General features: G+C 46.1%; 1 protein-coding gene across 1 annotated transcript in view; it reads left to right on the top strand.

Annotated features, from left to right (window-relative positions):
* The window catches only part of LOC126355445 (synaptotagmin-12-like), a 310,563-nt gene that overhangs the window by 253,982 nt on the left and 36,059 nt on the right, over window positions 1-20,522 (top strand). Inside the window, exons 3-5 of the mRNA XM_050005754.1 lie at window positions 4,078-4,184; window positions 4,302-4,460; window positions 13,313-13,424. Of these exons, the coding sequence (XP_049861711.1) occupies window positions 4,078-4,184; window positions 4,302-4,460; window positions 13,313-13,424 (378 nt within the window). The remainder of the gene's footprint in view (window positions 1-4,077; window positions 4,185-4,301; window positions 4,461-13,312; window positions 13,425-20,522) is intronic.

The raw sequence follows: 20,522 nt of genomic DNA, 5'->3' as shown, positions 1-20,522 counted from the left end.
GTATAACTTCTGATTCATGCTGCATAAATCAAAGTCCGCTTTGCTTATAACAGCTTCCTTCATTATTGTGAAGTTTCTGTACTTTGCCGATATCAGCAATGCTCAACAGCGCTTCCAGTAGGGCTCTCATCTGTGTATGAATATGCTGATGAGGCTGGAAGGCACACCAACACAGCTTTACTTTGCTTTCTTGTACTTTTTAATTCAGTCTAATAATAGGGTCTACATTTTGATGGAATAGAGAAGAGTGTTTTGAGGTCTTACTCCATTACAGATAATTTTACTTTAATAGACTTACGTTTTAACGCTTTCCTATAGTCAAGGAAAAAATCTAGAAAAGAAGAAAGTGATTGAGAAAAGAGCCAAATGTTCGGACGCCTACTAAATAACTCATTTTCTAGCTAAAATGTAATATAAAGAAGCCAGAGTCAGCAGTAAAAAAGCTGTATTGGCAACACTGCGCTCTAATATTAACACAACTTCGGGTAGCCAAAGAATACGTATCACTCATGTGTTCAAGCATCCAAAGAAGCTCATAGTGGTAAAACTTCCAAACAAACTGCCGTTTCCCGTGATAGATACATCTTTCAATTTCTCTTCAGCTCGACGTATCACGCAAGCGTACCCTGCTGTAAATCGGTGTGTTAGTGCCGCCTACTATCACCGGGATCTGTGGCGCTTGCGCTGCAGTTAGAGTTGTAAAACTACTGTAGTCTACTGTCGACTTTCATAAGAAACAACCGAGCGAGGTGGCGCATTCGGGAGGACGACGGTTCAATCCCGTCTCCAGCCATCCTGATTTAGGTTTTCCGTGATTTCCCTAAATCGTTTCAGGCAAATGCCGGGATGGTTCCTCTGAAAGGGCACGGTCGATTTCCTTCCCAATCCTTCCCTAACCCGAGCTTGCGCTCCGTCTCTAAGACCTCGTTGTCGACGGGACGTTAAACACTAACCACCACCACCACCACCATAAGAAACCGTAGGCAAGGGCAGTTGTCATAGAACCTTTGCTCAGTTAGGGTGCTACCCGCATTAGCTGTGCACTGGGTGTGTTGCATACCAGTCGAGCGTTATCTCATCACCATTTCTTTCTTTACGCATGCGATGAGTGTCTTATTACAGTGGCCTAAAAACTGGAAGTGACGAACCGTCTACAACCTCAGTGAGGATATACACTGGAGAGCCAAAGAAACTGGTACACCCACCTAATATCATGTAGAGCTCCCGCGAGCGTCAGAATTGCCGCAACACGACGTGGCATGGAAAAAATGATTCAAATGGTTCTGAGCACTATGCGACTTAACTTCTGAGATCATCAGTCGCCTAGAACTTAGAACTAATTAAACCTAACTAACCTAAGGACTTCACACGCATCCATGCCCGAAGCAAGATTCGAACCTGCGACCGTAGCGCTCGCTCGGCTCCAGACTGTAGCGCCTAGAACCGAGTGGCATGGATTCGACTACTGCCTGAAGTAGTTCAAAAATGGTTCAAATGGCTCTGAGCACTATGGGACTCAACTGTTTTGATCATCAGTCCCCTAAAACTTAGAACTACTTAAACCTAACTAACCTAAGGACATCACACACATCCATGCCCGAGGCAGGATTCGAACCTGCGACCGTAGCGGTCGCGCGGTTCCAGACTGTAGCGCCTAGAACCGCTTGGCCACTCCGGCCGGCTCTGAAGTAGTACTGGAGGGAATGGACACCATGAATCCTGCAGGGCTGTCCATAAATAAGAGTGCGAGGGGGTGGAGATCTCTTCTGAACGTTGCACGGCATCCCAGATATGCTCAATAATGTTCACGTCTGGGGAGTTCGGCGGCCAGCAAAAGTGTTTAAACTTAGAAGAGTGTTCCTGGAGCCACTCTGTAGCAATGTGGACGTGTGTGGTGTCGCATTATCTTGCTGGAATTGCCCAAGACCCTCGGAATGCACAATGGACATCAATGGATGCACGTGGTCAGACAGAACGATTACGTACGTGTGACCTGTCACAGTCGTATCTAGATGTATCAGGTGTCCCATATCACTCCAACTGCGCACGCCCTACACCATTACAGACCCTCCAGCAACCTGGACAATCCCTTGCCGATATTCAGGCTCCATGGATTCATGAGGTTGTCTCCATACCCGTAAACGTCCCTCCGCTCTATACGAATTAAAACGAGACTCATCCGACCAGGCAATATGTTTCCAGTCATCAACAGTCCAATGTCGGTGTCGACGGACCCAGGCGAGGCGTAAAGTTTTGTGTCGTGCAATCATCAAGACTGAAAACTGAGGAGCTACTTGGTTGAGAAGTAGCGGCTCCGGTCTCGGAAACTGACAAACGGCCGGGAGAGCGGTGTGGTGACCACATGCACTTCCATATCCACCTGTGTGGTGAGGATGGCGCGGCGGCCGGCCAGTACCTTCGGGAGGAGATACGTTAGTCATCAAGAGTACACGAGTGGGCCTTCGGCTCCGAAAACTCACATCGATGATGTTTCGTTGAATGGTTCACTCGCTGACACTTGTTGATGCCCCACCATTGATATCTACAGCAGTTTGACTAAGGTTATAACTTCCGTCAGGTTGGACGATTCTCTTCAGTTGTCGTTGGTACCGTCCTTGTAGGATCTTTTTTCCAGCCGCAGCGGTGTCGGAGATTTGATGTTGTACTGGATTCCTGATATTCACGGTGCACTCGTGAAATTATGGTACGGGAAAATCCCCATTTCATCGGTACCTCGGAGATGCTGTGTCCCATCGCTGGTGCGCCAACTACATCACCGCATTCAAACTCACTTAAATCTTGATAACCTGCGATTGTAGCAGCAGTAACAGATCTAACAACTGCGCCAGACACTTGTTGTCTTATACAGGAGTTGCCGACTGCAGCGCCGTATTCTGCCTGTTTACGTACCTTTGTATTTGAATACGCATGGCTATACCAGTTTCTTTGGCGCTACAATGTATAAGGGGCCGGGTATAGTTATCCTCCTGCCTGTTATTAATAATAAACCGTATTTATAGGAAAGCTGAAAGTGTAGATGTTTAATTCAGCTTTTATCCGAAAATCGCTGATTTGTAAGGTGAAACAGAAGGAAGTTGTAGTAACATTAAAGCCCGCCGGAGTGGCCGATCGGCTCTAGGCTCTTCAGTCCGGAACCTCGCGACCGCTACGGTCGCAGGTTCGAATCCTGCCTCGGGCATGGCTGTGTGTGATGTCCTTAGGTTAGTTGGGTTTAAGTAGTTCTAAGTTCTACGGGACTGATAAAAAAAATGGTTCAAATGGCTCTGAGCACTATGCGACTTAACTTCTGAGGTCATCAGTCGCCTAAAACTTAGAAGTAATTAAACCTAACTAACCTAAGGACATCACACACATCCATGCCCGAGGCAGGATTCGAACCTGGGACCGTAGCAGTCGCCCCGTTCCAGGCTGTAGCGCCCAGAACCGCACGGCCACTCCGGCCGGCGGGGACTGATAACCTCAGATGTTAAGTCGCGTAGTGCTCAGAGCCATTTTTGAGTAACATTAAAACAAATAATAGAGATTCATCATACAGTGCTAGAGAACACAATTTCCCTAATAAAAAGGAAAAATAAAAAGAAAGACGCATAACAAAAACATGTCACACATCGCTTCAATACTTTGTCGAACTCACATTAAATTTGTTTGTGTTATTCAAAAGTGACTTTGATTATGATGAAGGTATAGATATTTTTATGTTTGCTCATAGAAACTGTGCATGCACCAAAAGTAATTGCTTTGGTTACATAAGGCGCAGAAGTTACGCTTTCAGCTAATTTTTGTTGCTTATACTGTAAAATGCAATTTATATTCAATAAGAACATAAAATACACAATGGACTAGCACTGAATGATGTGCAACTCTAATTACGTGCAAAACAAAAAAGACATAGAGAAGTCGTCGACTCTCATTTTGCCTCTTACACATTCATTTGTGTTTCTTTCCCCACCAATTCTACCAACACCACCGGTAATCCTCTTATGTAGCGTTCCAAAACTAGCGAACCGTAGTCATGGTAGAGGGCAACTGTAGCTGCAGCGGTTGGCGTGCCGGCAGGTGCGCGCGGAGTCGGACACGAGCCTGGAGGTGGCGCTGCGGTTCGGCGGAGCGGCTGCGGCGGCGGCCGGCGTGGGCGCCATGGCGATCCCGCCGCAGCCGCTGCGGCCCGCGCCCTCGCCGCCGCCGCCGCCCCCGCCGCCGCTGGCGCCGCCGCCGCTGCCGCTGCCTCTGCCGTCCCCAGTGCCGCCGCCGCAGCAGCAGCCGCCCCCAGCCGCCCCCAGTGCGCCCGCCACCGACCTGGAGGTGTGCGACGTGCCTGCCGGGCTGCGGCGCGCCGCCTCCTGCGAGTCGGTCTGCTCGGACACGTCCGTCGTGCTGGGAGACCTCCAGGAGGCGCCCGTCGCAGGGTACCTCTGCGTCGGCCTCGAGAGCGACAGGTTGTAAGCTACTAGTCAACTACTATCGCACTCAATTAGATTTCGGCAATCACGTTGCTTAACCAATACCAGCGCTCACATCCGTAGGTCACAATCGCGTCTGACGACAACCGTGTGCTCTTAGCCAACAGCTCAATTTGTTATCAATTATCAATCAGTATGATTCCTAGTTTCCGCACACACATTGTTGAAATCACAATTCTACCTTTCGTGCCGGCCGCGGTGGTCTCGTGGTTCTAGGCGCTCAGTCCGGAACCGCGCCACTGCTACGGTCGCAGGTTCGAATCCTGCTTCGGGCATGGATGTGTGTGATGTCCTTAGGTTAGTTAGGTTTAAGTAGTTCTAAGTTCTAGGGGACTGATGACCACTGATGTTAAGTCCCATAGTGCTCAGAGCCATTTGAACCATTTGAACTACCTTTCGTACACAAAAGTTCATTACCAGCGATAAGTCTTCCAAACACTAGACGCAGGGTGAGGCAGCTAAGTCATAACACCCCTTGTATCTCCCCAACCGTAATAGATACAAAGATGCCGTTTGGACAGTGAATTGCAGGGACAGGGGCTACTTGGATACATCACATTTCATGTTTGTGTTATTTTTTATTACAAAGGTATGATGCCATCTTTTATTTTTTTTAAATGGAACCTATGTTAAATTTTAGCGTAACATGATGGGCTTAGCAAGTCGGTTTCAAATATGTGTATATCGTAATATTTAGGCGAATAATTTTTGAGACACAGATATATTCTCGTATCGTGTTCGTCCTTCGAAGCGGCGTTGTCCAATGCCACCTCTCCTGTTGTGTAGAGTATATGGTAAACGTCGCGAGTCCGCCCTTACACAAACACGCCCATTTACTCGACTATAGTAATACATGCTGCGATATTTTGCGCAAAAATTAACTGATGATGTCGCGCAAATATTATTCATTTATTTCACAGCTGTGATACGAAAATAATAGACAACATACAGTATTAAAATACTACAAGATGTTAGTACATTTCAAGTAACAGAAATACAAATGTAAATGAGGAAGCCCTTATTGGTCACAATTATTTCGTACGTATTTGTTTTTTATTTGAAAATATTTACTATTGATCACAATACGAACCAAATACACACAAAGATGTAAAAAACAAACTGTACATGATAGGAAACTTTACTGAAGAATGTGGTCAAAATGCTTCCCTTCAGCTGCAATGCACATTTGTAGCCGCCGTTCGAATGATATGTGAACGGCTGCGAGGGTGGCACGTGAAATATCAGCGCACGCTTCGATGATACCTTGCTTCATATTGTCTGGCGTCGTTGGTATTTGACCATATACTTTATGTTTGATTGCTCCCCACAGAAAAAAATCCAAGAGTGATCAAATCATGAGACCGGGGTGGTCACTTCACTTCAGCACGTCGTCCTATCCAACAATCCGGGAACTTTTCATTTAACAGCTCTGTAGCCGTCGTGTTGGAACCACATGCACTAACGCGTAGTTAGTGGTATCTCTTCCTGCAAAATGGCCAGCACGTTTCTCAGGAACTGTGCATAGTTTTTGCCATTTAGTATACCAGGAATGACGTACGGCCCCACAATGACATTTCCGACGATGCCGCACCACACGTTAACACTCCACGGTTGCTGATGCTGTACCTGTCGCAGCCAGTGAGGGTTCTCTATTGACCAGTAATGCATATTATGCATTTACCGTGGTTGGTGAAAGTCGCTTCATCAGTAAAAACCACCCGTTGAAAAAACGTTGGATCATATTGTACGCGCTGCAGAGCAAACCGGCAAAATTCCTGGAGCCGTTCGAAATCCACACCGGAGAGTGACTGATGTAATGAGAGATGAAAGGGGTGAAAACTATGTCGGTGCAATGTGCGTAGAACACTTCTCTGACTTAAACCACATTCCGAGGCGATACGTCGCGACGGAACAGTAGGGTCGTTATGCGCCAACGCTAGAACGTCCTTTTCATGTACCTCGCCAGTTGCAGTTTTCTGCCTTGTCCTCTGTATGGCGTTCCATGATCCTGATTCAAGTAGTTTCTTGCAAATACGTGCAAGAAGCTGGCGCGTAGGACGCTCATGATCAGGATACAGCTCTTCATTTCGCTTTATTGCTCTAACACCATTTCTTCTGCTTTCACCATACACTAGAAACATATCTAACTTTCTTCATTGGTGTACATGTCTGCTCCAAAAAACTATGGCGAAAATACGATGTTACGGTATAAAACACGCAACTGAGGAAGACAGGACTACAAAAGTTGAAAATGCGATGTCTCATTACCCCAGCAGCACATTTATACCCTTCTCTCCAGTTACCTAGTGCGTCACCTTGCAGCGTTATCAAGAAGCAGGAAAACAACGGCTTTACTGTTAAGTTCTTCAGTGGTCAACAGGAGAGGTCGCATTGGACAACGCCGCTTCGAAGGACGAACACGATACGAGAACATATCTGCGTCTCAAAAACCATTCGCTTAAGTATTATGATATACACATATTTGAAACCGTCTTTTTAAGCCAGTCATGTTATGCTAAAATTTAACATAGGGTTCCATTTAAAAATACCAAAGATGGCCTCATATCTCTGTAATAGAAAATAGCACAAACATGAAATGTGATGTATTCAAGTAGCCCCTGTCCCTGCAATTCACAGTCCAAACGGCATCTTTGTATTTATTACGGTTGGGAAGATACAAGGGGTGTTATGACGTAGCTGCCTCACCCTGTATACAGGATGATTCAGTAGGAATGTCACATAATTTATGAGGTGATTCTACATGTGACAATAAACCGAAAAAGTCCTATGAACAAATGTCCGATTTTGCATCGTCACGGAAATGGAGCAGTTTGAAGACAACACACATCCATGAATGAATGTAAAGACACGACTGAAAATTACTTACCGACATGCTGTACGGACACTGTGGTGAACAGAATAATTGTGGGACAGATGACTGATCCGTCCCACTGGAGATGTGAGAGTTCTCAACAGATGGCAGCTCTGTGGTGTCGCACCGAGGCAACAGCCGCAAGTGTACCCAGTGTGCAATCGTGGGTTGGATCAGTGAGCAGTCGTGAGGCAGTGTGAGTGTCGTGCTTGACTGTTGTTTAATTGAGGAAGTCCGTGGTATCCATGAATAACAACATGCTGCATACGTTCACTCTTCTAGAATAAGCAGACACGTTGTGTGTGGATGGGTGCTTCAATACCAGTGGCCATGCAGTTCTGACAAAATACCAGAGACGTTTCCCGGATCGACGAATCCCCTGTGCCTGGTATTTGCCAGTTTTTTTTCAGACATTAAGTGAATCCAGAACACTAACCGGTGTACCAGTAATATCAGAACGCGAAGCCGTCCAGTCGGCTGAGGAAAGGGAAGACATTATTACAATGGTACAACAGAATCCCACCACCAGTACACGGCGCTTTAGCCGTCAGATCGACATTCCAGAATGGCGAGTGGGCCTACGTTACATTCCGAGGGCTTGTACCCATTCCATGTGCAGCTCGTGCAGCATCTGTAGCCAGGTGTTTCAGTAAGCATATGACAATTTTGTGAACCGTTGGCAGCACACAGAGACGTCGTGCAATACACTTTATTAACAGATGAGGCTACATTTACACGCAATGGTATCATGAACAACCGCAGGTCTTATCATAAGCGATAGAGAACCAACATGACATTAGGGAAGCAAGGTTCCAAGTTAGGTTATCAGTGAACGTCTGATATGGTGCGATTGATATTCTGTGATACGGCATGTGTTTCTGTCAAATCACATGACAGTCCCAGCATACGCTTATTTGCTGATAGAAGACCTACTTGCACTTTTGGAAGACATGACATTAGAGCAACAACAGTAAATGTAATTGCAATATAGTGGATCACCTATTCACTGTACCAGACAAGTATCCCAGTATCTGAATAACACATTACTTCAACTGTGCACTGACCGTGGCGGACCCATTAACTGGCCTGCCAGGTCACCCTGCCTAACCACATTAGACTGATGTTTATGGGGCTGATTAAAGGAGGCTGTTTATGCTACGAAGGTGGATACATATGAAGAACTTGTCTCTCCCATCACCGACGCTGCTGGCTGCATTAAAACCCGCCGAGGTGATGTTCGATGTGTAACACAACACTCCCTCCAACGTGTCGACAAGTGCAATGACATGGGCGGGGACTTTTTGAACACTTCTTGTAGGACGGATCAGACACAGCATTTTGGCAAGGAATATTCACATTTGTGTTCATAATCATCCATGAATGTGTGTAGTCTTCATTCGGCTCCAGTTCCGTAACGATCGGAAATCGGACACATGTTCACAGGATTTTTTCGGTTTATAAATTGTTGATAGTGTACAGCAACCAGCCACAAATTGGCTTTTAGTGACTTTACTTAAAAAATACAGTTACTGGTTTCGAATTTTTCCCAATTTATCATCAGACGGTCTTTTCCTTGCTTTCATCAAAACAAATTATACATTGGTTTCCTGTTAAGTTGCCCTAGGATAAATGGTTCAAATGGCTCTGAGCACTATGGGACTCAACTGATGTGGTCATTAGTCTCCTAGAACTTAGAACTACTTAAACCTAACTAACCTAAGGACATCACACACATCCATGCCCGAGGCAGGATTCGAACCGGCGACCGTAGCAGTCGCACGGTTCCGGACTGCGCGCCTAGAACCGCGAGACCACCGCGGCCGGCTCCTAGGATAAATAATTCTGAATCATGAACGTGTAACCAAATGGTTGCGGAACATATTTGTGTTGGAATGAAACTTGCGTGAAATGTCCATCTCGCGCATTCGTTTTTGCATTTTTCTTCCAATGAAATACATCTTCAAGGATGTTTGTATTTTCACAGGCACAAACGTTGCACTGCATTGTAAAAAACTTCGGTCACAAAAAATTTTCAATGTGCACCATATGTTTTGATTTACAACATACCGAGCGAAAGTGGTATAACGCAATAACGAATGCACCAGATGGACATTTCACGTAAGTTGAATTACAACACAAATACTCTCCTGGAAATGGAAAAAAGAACACATTGACACCGGTGTGTCAGACCCACCATACTTGCTCCGGACACTGCGAGAGGGTGGTACAAGCAATGATCACACGCACGGCACAGCAGACACACCAGGAACCGCGGTGTTGGCCGTCGAATGGCGCTAGCTGCGCAGCATTTGTGCACCGCCGCCGTCAGTGTCAGCCAGTTTGCCGTGGCATACGGAGCTCCATCGCAGTCTTTAACACTAGTAGCATGCCGCGACAGCGTGGACGTGAACCGTATGTGCAGTTGACGGACTTTGAGCGAGGGCGTGTAGTGGGCATGCGGGAGGCCGGGTGGACGTACCGCCGAATTGCTCAACACGTGGGGCGTGAGGTCTCCACAGTACATCGATGTTGTCGCCAGTGGTCGGCGGAAGGTGCACGTGCCCGTCGACCTGGGACCGGACCGCAGCGACGCACGGATGCACGCCAAGACCGTAGGATCCTACGCAGTGCCGAAGGGACCGCACCGCCACTTCCCAGCAAATTAGGGACATTGTTGCTCCTGGGGTATCGGCGAGGACCATTCGCAACCGTCTCCATGAAGCTGGGCTACGGTCCCGCACACCGTTAGGCCGTCTTCCGCTCACGCCCCAACATCGTGCAGCCCGCCTCCAGTGGTGTCGCGACAGGCGCGAATGGAGGGACGAATGGAGACGTGTCGTCTTCAGCAATGGGAGTCGCTTCTGCCTTGGTGCCAATGATGGTCGTATGCGTGTTCGCCGCCGTGCAGGTGAGCGCCACAATCAGGACTGCATACGACCGAGGCACACAGGGCCAACACCCGGCATCCTGGTGTGGGGAGCGATCTCCTACACTGGCTGTACACCTCTGGTGATTGTCGAGGGGACACTGAATAGTGCACGGTACATCCAAACCGTCATCGAACCCATCGTTCTACCATTCCTAGACCGGCAAGGGAACTTGCTGTTCCAACAGGAAAATGCACGTCCGCATGTATGCCGTGCCACCCAACGTGCTCTAGAAGGTGTAAGTCAACTACCCTGGCCAGCAAGATCTCCGGATCTGTCCCCCACTGAGCATGTTTGGGACTGGATGAAGCGTCGTCTCACGCGGTCTGCACGTCCAGCACGAACGCTGGTCCAACTGAGGCGCCAGGTGGAAACGGCATGGCAAGCCGTTCCACAGGACTACGTCCAGCATCTCTACGATCGTCTCCATGGCAGAATAGCAGCCTGCATTGCTGCGAAAGGTGGATATACATTGTACTAGTGCCGACATTGTGCATGCTCTGTTGCCTGTGTCTATGTGCCTGTGGTCCTGTCAGTGTGATCATGTGATGTATCTGACCCCAGGAATATGTCAATAAAGTTTCCCCTTCCTGGGACAATGAATTCACGGTGTTCTTATTTCAATTTCCAGGAGTGTATGTAGCAAAACCATTTGGTTACACGTTTATGATTCTGAATTATTTATCCTAGGGCAACTTAACAGGAAACCAATGTATAATTTGTTTTGATGAAAGCAAGGAAACAACCGTCTGATGATAAATTGTGAAAAATTCGAAACCAGTAACTGTATTTTTTTAAGTAGTCACAAAAAACCAGTTTGTAGGTCTGGTTATGATTCTGAATTGTTGTTTATCCCTTGGCAACTCACAGGAAACCAATGTGTAATTTGTTTTGATGAAATCAAAAAAAGTTCGATGATAAATTGTGGAAAATTCAAAGCCAGTAACGGTATTTTTTTAATAAAGTCACCTAAAACCAATTTGTGGCTGATTGCTTTACACCATCACCAATTTATTTCAAATGACGTCCACGGTCTCCAACCACGTATTTATTTGACAAAATTAATTTTTCGGTTTGTTTTCACACGTAGAATCGCCAAACAAATTATGTGACATTCCTCCTGGATCATTCTGAATACAACTAGGGCCAAACGCCCAATGATCCCTTCCATACAGATGCACAAACATTCCCGAACTCCTGCGGGAATCAGCGACCACAGCCATTAGTTAGAGTAATGGGCAGTAGTGTCCGAATAAGTTGGAAATTTGTGTACATCGGGGATCGTGTCCAGAAATTCATGAGAAACGGAAAACTCCGGGCTCGAGTCCCAGCCCTGCACAAATTTGAAACTTTCCTCATTGATTTATTCCAATACCCACTAGAAGCTAATGTCGTCATTCCTTTGATTAACTTTTATTGGCATTGTAGAGGGAACTCAGGGCAGGAATGTCCAGTAGTAAACCATGTCCGTAAATATGCCGTTTGAAAGATAAACGACTCTGAATGATGGGAAGGCAATACACGTTGACAGAGGTCGGTGTCTCGTCTCATGTGATATCTCGTGTGACGTCATTCAAGTTTCATCAGAGAACAGTCCAATGACTTGACGCCCATGTACATCAGCTGCCTCTGAGTGATAGAAAAAGATGGTGCATTGCAGAATGGCTCAGTATACGTTTTCTTAATATACCGGTATGCTGCTCATCTACGATGAAAGTGAACAAAATGGTCGATTAACGGTGGCATGTATCAAAAACGATTTGCAGGTCGTGCCTGTCCATCACATGCCATTTTTGCAAAACTGGGACGACAGCTTCAGGAAATCGGCACCTTCAAGGTCGCGCTGTTGGCGTTGGAGAGGAAGTTCGCCCACTGGTCGACCAGAAATCGTCGACGAGTACCCGCGACATCGCAGGTTCCGTGGGTGTATTCCAGAGCAGCAGCTTCACCCATACTACCTACAGAGGGGGGCAACTGCAGAGTCCAGCTAATTTTGCGCCACGCACCTATAATGGTTTCTACACCGTTGTGTCGACGTGCCAGATTTTCCTTGGATCATTCTTTCACAGATGAAGTGCATTTCAGGTCTACTCAGCCTTCGTAACAGCCACATTTGGGGTGAGGAAAACCCTCATACCAGACAATCCCATGGATTTCAATATCGTTTCGGTATAACGTGTGGGCTGATATTATCCATGGTCGTCTGATTGGCCCGTGTACTGTACCGCCCGATCTAACGAGTCACAGATAGTTGGCCTTCCTACAAGACGTACTGGTGCAGCGTTTGGCGGATGTGCCGTTACATACTCGTCTGAAGCTGTAGTTCCAGCATCATGGCGCTCCAGCCCACTTTTCGCGCTACGTCCGTCAACACCTTCACCAAGCATTTGGGCACAGGTGGATGGGTCTCTGTAGACAGTTTCATTGGCCACCGCATTCGCTCGACTTAACACCTCTGGACTTTTTCCTGTGGGGCTACATAAAGAGTATTGTATACGGCACTCCTGTGGAACCACAGGACGATCTTCTTGCCCGTGCAATGGCTGCAGAGCAGGTCATACAGGACAGTTCAGGATTTTCAGACCATGTGTATGAGTGCATTATTCTCAGGCAAACTTCGTGCAACGAAACTCGTGGTCTCCACGTCGAGTATACGTTGTTGTTTACTTGTGCAGCGTATCTTTTGAAGTTTTTTCAAATTCGTTTATATTCCAAACAGCACAATTTGGGGCATGTGTTTATTACCAAATATTGCTGTCCTGAGACCCCCCTACAATACATATAACTGTGTAATAGGAATTCTGAATCACCTTCTATAATGGACCCTCGACAAAAAGTATATTACCAGTAGACTGATGGGAAGGAAACAATCATTGTGGCCAAAATGTAGGTTTTGTTCAGTGACACAGTAGTGAGTTGTACAACACGACGCGTCGGCATCGCCAGAAAACTTTTGTGTCAACTGACTCATTCCGCGGCAGAACGCACACTTGGATAACAGCTTGCTTCTCTGTGTTTCCGGGGACGAGCAGCAGTGGCGAGCTGGTGGTGACCGTGCTGGAGGCCAAGGAGCTGGCCGACAGCCCAGACTCCTACGTGCGGCTCTCGCTCTCGCCCGACAGGAACTGCGTCGTGCAGACCAGGGTAAGCACGATCTTGTAACTCCTTGCTGGCTTCTAGAACACTTATCATAAGCTTGTCGCTTGTACACTGTGTGACAAAAGGAGTGAAGCGTCCACACGAGCACGAGGAAACGAAATGAAACTTCACCATTTGAGACGGTACGTAGTGTTATTTCATAAGTTACACAGTCGAGTAAAATTTACAAAGAACTTGGCAGTATGAGCCCTCTTATCAGTACGAAGTAACTCCCTCTCTCGCCCGGATGCATGCACTAATCTGATCGAGAAGGATGTCATACAGCTTTGGTATCCTCTTGTGAGGCAAGTTGGCCCACAACTGTTGTAACTCCTCCTCGATATCCTGGATGGTGGCACTGGGATGGAGATGACGTCTGAGCTGATTCCCCACAGGTTCTCTCAGGAACAGACCTGGGGACTCTACTGGCCACAGGAGTACCTCTGAGCCACGCTAACCGTTTGTAAAGACACGTACCATGTGTGGACAAACATTTTTCTGTTGCAAAATGGCACCGCGATCGTGTCTTATCAAAGGTAACAAATGATGAGACAGGATGTGTCATCAGAGTTCCCCTGACGTCCGATGGCTCACCATACCAACGTTAGGAGTAACGATGCTATTCCTCTCCAAAACACTGGAAGAATGGGACTGCTCCCCAAGTCGCCACCGTCCTTCGCGACGATGGTCATCCGAGCTAGTACAGAAGCGCGAGTCATCGCTGAAATCTGAGCGGCGCCATTAGTCAGGAGTCTATGCTTCCCGGTCGTGACAGGACTCCAAACGCTGCCGTTTGTGTCGTAGTGTTAACGGCAGCCTACAAATCGGACGATGATTTCTTTGTCTGGCTGCTGTTGGAATCCGATTAAGGATACCGTATGACAGAGAATGTTGCAGGTATTAAATTATTTGATCTCTGACGGCATGCCCACAGATGCGTAGATGTCCATGGTACACAACAAGATGACACGGCGTCGACCGGAATCTTGACGACGAATACGCCAGCCCTCGCGATCCCATTCGGTCCATCATTGGTCCACCAGCATATCTGAATTCCCCACAAATGTTGTATGTTGAACAATTCGCGCAGGAGCCCAAATGCAGACTCACGAAGTGGCCCCTTCAAAACTCTGTCAGGTCCTTGTAACACAGTCTCACACGAGAACGTGGCATCTCCGTGTACTTCCGAGTGATTACTCAAAAACTGATGGTTTTCACGCCCCTTGTATACCCCGCCTGTCCTGTTAAAACGGTAAACACGAAAATCGCTAATACTATTTGGCGCCCGTACTATCTGTCACAGAGTATGGTGTGTACATGTATGAAGTTACATTGACATCCGACCCTGTCTTGAAGGTACTTCACTTTTTGTGTCAGGCAGTGTAGTTATCAATGCTTCATTTAAGCTAAGACTATATAGGCTGTACCTCATGGGTCCACACCACATAGGGGCCAACATCGTAAATATATATGCACCACAGACACTTTAAAATGAAGTAGTTATTTCTTTTAAAAGACAATAATTGCATAGAGAAGAGTGGCAGCTCATGTGAATTACGTGGGGGCGTTCAATAAATAATGCAACTATTTGTTTTTCTGGCAGTGTCGGCTGAAAAATGCGGAATTTGTCCTGAGACATCGTGGAATATTACCGCTTCTGCCTTTCTCTTTCATGATGTTCCGATAAGTGCCGGAGCTGTATGTAGCCTTCAAAATGGCGTTTGTAACGGAGGTGCAATCCAGTCAGTGAGCTGTAATTGAATTTCTTTGGGCGGGAAACCAGAGCATCGCAGATTTTCATAGGCGATTACGGAATATCTCCGGAGACTTGGCAGTGAAAAAAGCACGATGAGTCGTTGGGTGATGCGTCTGTGATATCACAATAAGCTCGCACAAATCTGTCCGATCTGAGAGCAGTGACTGCAGGAATGTTGGAACTTGGGGACACTCTCGTTCGCTAATCACAGACACCTCGCTGCTCCACTGGACGTCTCTGCTGGTGGCGCTGACACACTGGTCCACCAGCTGGGTTACTCGAAGCTGTGTGCCTCGCCGCCTAACAATACCATAAAGAGAAACAAAGGGCCATCTGTGCAGAATTGTTTAAGTGTTACGAGGCTGATCGTGGCAAGTATGTGTCGAACGCGGCTTCATCACTTCGTCACTTGAAACATGGCTTCATCACTTAGAACCAGGGAAAAATACGGCAATCCATGCATCGTCGCCACACCTACGCTCCTCCGAAGAGAAAGTTCAAAGCTGCACCCTCAGCCGGTGAAATCATGGAGACGGTCTTCTGGAACTCTGAAGTTATTTATTCTGTTTGATGTCCTCCCTCATGGTGCAACGATCAACTCTGAAGTGTATTGTGCTACCGTCAGGTAACTGAGGGAACGACTTTAGTGTCCTCGTCCACCATAAAAATTCAAACGAACTTCTCCTTCTTCATGATAACGCAAAGGCCTTAAACAAGTCTGCGCACCCAAAAGGAGCTCACAAAACTTCGTAGGATTGTTCACACTACAGACCAGTCTCGTACCTTCCAAGTTCCAAATGTTTGGCCCAATAAAAGATGCGCTCTGCAGGAAGCAGTACGTGGATGATGGGGGGAGGGGGGAGGGGGAGGGGGGTGGGGGTTACTGAAGCAGCAAGACCACTAGAAGACAGCGCCATGAGGACGTACAGGCCGTCCCATAAGGGTGGCGTAATGGTATCACACTGTACAGAAATTATGTTGAAAAATAGATTTTTGTAGCCAGAGGAGTGCGGGATCATACGGTGTATTGGAATACTTAATAAAGCCAACTACTTTCAGAACAAAAATGTGTTGCATTCCTTAACTGAATGCCCCTCGTAAGTCAGCATTCACGTCTCAAGCCCCGCATTCCTTTGCGTCGAACTTCCAGTGGAGTCCGTCAAACGTGTTGATCCAAAATTTTCAATGAACACTGAGGGGATTTTGGCACTATGAAATGAATACGTTTTCTCGGAAAGAGGATTTTCTCGGTCTTCATTTTATGCGAGCCAGGACTCATAATATCTCTTGCTTCCTGCCACCACATACAAATTCGTGAGCTCTTGAAACTGTGGAATACCAGTTTCAATTAACTTTGTATGTTAATGAGACATTTCGGGAAAGTATTGTATTTTAAGTAAAAGTATTTAAAATTTGCATTTTTGTTACGTTCCTTTTCCTTACAGTTACAGTCTGATTTTGTTCAAATCGGAATACTGACTTTTCCAAGGATTTTGTTCTTTTCTTTTTAATTACTCTTAGTCATGGGGATTTTTATTAAGCGCATTCAATACCTTTATTATTTGCGTTCTTTCTGTTCTCTTAATCCAGTCAGTTCATCAAATCATAAATTGTGTAATAGAATCTTTTAGGGTTAAATACTAAATCTCAGATGCTACAATCACAGGATTTTTAAATTAAAAATTTCCTTAAAATGCTATTTTTACAGGATAGTTACCATAGAACTTTTCCTTCTAGGGGCCTTACGACATATTCAGCCTAGGGGTCTGTAGATCCTAAATACGGCATGGTGGTTAGAGAACAACTGTTTATAGGGACCGAAAATGTGCTTTATAGAAATAAACATGAGTACTACGAGCAGCGATCGTGTTAAACCCAGGTTACTCTTTGATAAACCGAATAATAACGCAGTAAATACCAGCTATTGGGTTTGTGTTTGTTCCTCAACTTCTGGAAGGCTTTCAACACAGTTCCGCACTGTCTCTTAATGAGACAAAACGCGAGAATCTGAAATATTGGCGATATTTGTAATTGAACCTGAGACAACAACAAGCCACACCAGAGAATGGAAGATGCTCCTTGTCCCCTATTTCCAACAGTATCGGTCCGATCCCGCCTGAAGTCCCGCTGACACGTGTGGAAAGCTTATGCCTTTTTGAACAGTCAACACACTCTCCTGGAAGTAGCGCGGGAAGAGAAATGGAAACCTTAAATAAGTTAGTATTGTAATGTCTACGAACACACCACTGTACCAGCACCAGGGTCAGAACAACCTAGCAAGATTAGACGCCACCTAAAGACATGTTGTCCAACAATGCTTCGAGAGAAGATACCTTGAAATTTGAAGTGATATCCTGAAACCTATTTGCTGATGTTAATTTGATTTTAAATATTGATTCTCTTTTTACAGCATCATGCGGCTCGAGTCTAATGCCTCTCATATGTTCATCTCAGAGCAGCACTTGCACGAAACTCCCTTAATTATTAGCGGGATTAATTACAGTCTCCATCTTCCCCTACTATTTTTGCCCTTCACAGCCCCCCCCCCCAAATCCCATGGAAGTATACTGTCTTACACATGTCCCATCATGCTGTCCTTCCTTCTTCTCAGTGTTCTCCATATCATCCTTACCTCCTCATTTGTTATCTTACTCGTTCGCTTAACTTTCAACATCCTTCTGTATCACCACATCTCAAACGTTGCGATTCTCATCTCTTCCTGTTTTCCCATAGTCCACGATTCACTACCATACTTGTACACTGCAGTGCTCCAAACGCAGATTCTCATAAATTTCTTGCTCAGATTAAGCCCGTGTTTGAGAGCAGCGAACATATCTTGGCCAGAAATGCCCTCTTTGCCTGTACTACCCTGCTTTTTATGGACTCTTTACTCCGTTGCAGTCAGCCGTGGTGGCCGAGCGGTTCTAGGCGCTTCAGTCTGGAACCGTGCGACCGCTACGGTGGCAGGTTCGAATCCTGCCTCGGGCATGGATGTGTGTGGTGTCCTTAGGTTAGCTAGGTTTAAGTAGTTCTAAGTTCTAGGGGACTGATGACCTCAGATGTTAAGTCCCATAGTGCTCAAAGCCATTTGAACCCTTTGAACTCCGTTGTTCACGTCTTACCTTGCTTATAAGGTAGCAGAATTTCTTCACTTCATGTAGCTTGCGATCCTGAATTTCGTTGTTAAGCTTATCGCCAGTCTCACTTCTGCTACTCTCCATTGCTTTTGTCTTTCTTCGGTTTACTGTGAATTCACTGTGCATTCCATTCAACAGCTCGTGCAGCACTTCCTCGCTTTCACCGAGTGTAGCACTGTCATCAGCGACTCTTATCGTTAATATCCTTTCACACTGAATTTTAATCCCACTCCTAAACCTTTATATTATTTCTGTCATTGCTTCTAGATAAATAGTATGGGCATCGCCCTCTTATATTGTTTCCAATCTGAGCAGTCCATTCTTGGTCTTCCACTATTATTTTTCTCCTTCATTCTTGTACATATCGTAAATTACAGTTATATTCCTGAAAATTTCAGACATCTTGCACAATTTGACATTGTTAAACGATTTTTCTTGATGGATCCTACGAAGCTGATTTTTTTAAAGTTCTGCTTCCATCATCAAGCACAACCTGAGAACTGCCTCTCTGGCAACTTAAGCTATCGTATAAGAGGCGATCAAAATGTTCCCGTTAGAAAGCCACACATTCGAGAAACGGTATGCCAATCAGGCATAATCGCCGTCGACACTGACGCAACCATCCCGCCGACGTACCAGATTGAAAAAACCCGTTTGGTAAAACCACCTTGTCCCACTGCGCAAAGAAGTCCGTAACTGCCTACTGCACACCCTCGTACGACAGGACTCTATAACACCTGAAGGGTGCTTTTAGGGACAGAGGGAGCGATAATCACCTGAGGAGAGACCAGGTCGGGTGTCTTCATGGATGAGGCTGGCGTCCCAGATCGTCTTGTGTCGAATCGCAATCAGCACGGAACATAGCGCAGCATTTCACAGTGGTGATTTTCGACATACATGCTGACCCAAACACATCGTTCATTCTGTGATGGATGTCTATCGGTGTAATAACGTCACCGTTTTTCACGTTACCACGTTTACCGCAAGCGCATTGAAATGTATGAATGCCATACTAATCTCTTGCCTGTATGTCGGTGCTCATATACCCGTACAGGAGTCGCGCCACGCTGCGTATATATTGCAGCATCGCCCTGAAACGGAAAGTTGATGATCACCAGTCACATTAGCAACATCGTCATCTGACAAATCCACAATATTCTTTTCCATTCTTCTGTATAATATTCATGTCAGCGACGTAACTGTATGAGCCGTTAAGCTGAGTGTGAGGTAGTTTTGGCACTTATATGCCTCTGTTATAGATCTTCGAATGCGAAACGCTGTGTCAGAGCTATCTCTTTTGTACAATCTCTGAATTTTATTAACTGTTTTGTAAATATATACAATCTAAGACAAAAAATATGACGTACCAGGAAGAAGATATGTAAACTGGTCACAATTTCATATTCATATAGGATGGGAGCCAGTCAAGGTAGGGAATCAGTTAAAAAAAAAAAAAATATTTCATAGGCTTTTCAAATTTTCTCCCAGAGTACTTCACGCCGTGTCCACGTGACACAAGTCGCTTGTCTTTTAAAACCGATGCAGTTCTGTCCAGCTAAAGCTGCTGATAGGAGATGCCCTGAGACCTCTGCTGGAACTGCTAACGAATTCACGCCACTGATTTTAGCCAAAAGCATGCGCGGGATACCGGTCACGTGTGTGGACGCCGGAGCGTCCTGCGGAGCGGAGCGCAGTTGCTTCTCTCTCTTGTAATCCAGACCTCGAGCAGGACAGACGTCTTTTTGGAAGGCAGAGAATCTGGCTGTGCTCTCCGAGACCGGCCACCAACGTAAGTTAACATGAACCGCTTCCTCTTCCGTTACCCATTTCATCTAATTGTTCGACCCTCCTAGACTAGCCTACACATGCTAACTTCCGACCATAGGCGAGCCTTTTGTACTCCGTGTGTTGAAATATATCCTCTTTATTGTACTTAATTTCCTGTTTTGTCATTTAACGGCAGCCCCGGATACCCACTATCAAATCCTGACAGCCCGACCTCCTGCATACTGCCACCACACAACCTCCTCCTCACTCCCCGGCCCATTTTATACTTTAACATTGGAGACAGAAGTTTCTCTCCCCATCCCCAAACCACGTACACATTTACGATATTCATACAGGTATCGACGTAAACTGCAAAATTATACACTTTGGCGACCGTTCGATGAATTTCTGACAGTGAAACACAATTTCACGACGCAGCTGGCA

This window comes from Schistocerca gregaria, chromosome 3 (genome assembly GCF_023897955.1).
Source record: "Schistocerca gregaria isolate iqSchGreg1 chromosome 3, iqSchGreg1.2, whole genome shotgun sequence".
NCBI classification, from domain to species: Eukaryota; Metazoa; Arthropoda; class Insecta; order Orthoptera; family Acrididae; genus Schistocerca; species Schistocerca gregaria.
The sequence above is the reverse complement of the archived record's forward strand: the minus strand, read 5'-3'. Positions and strand labels throughout refer to the sequence as shown.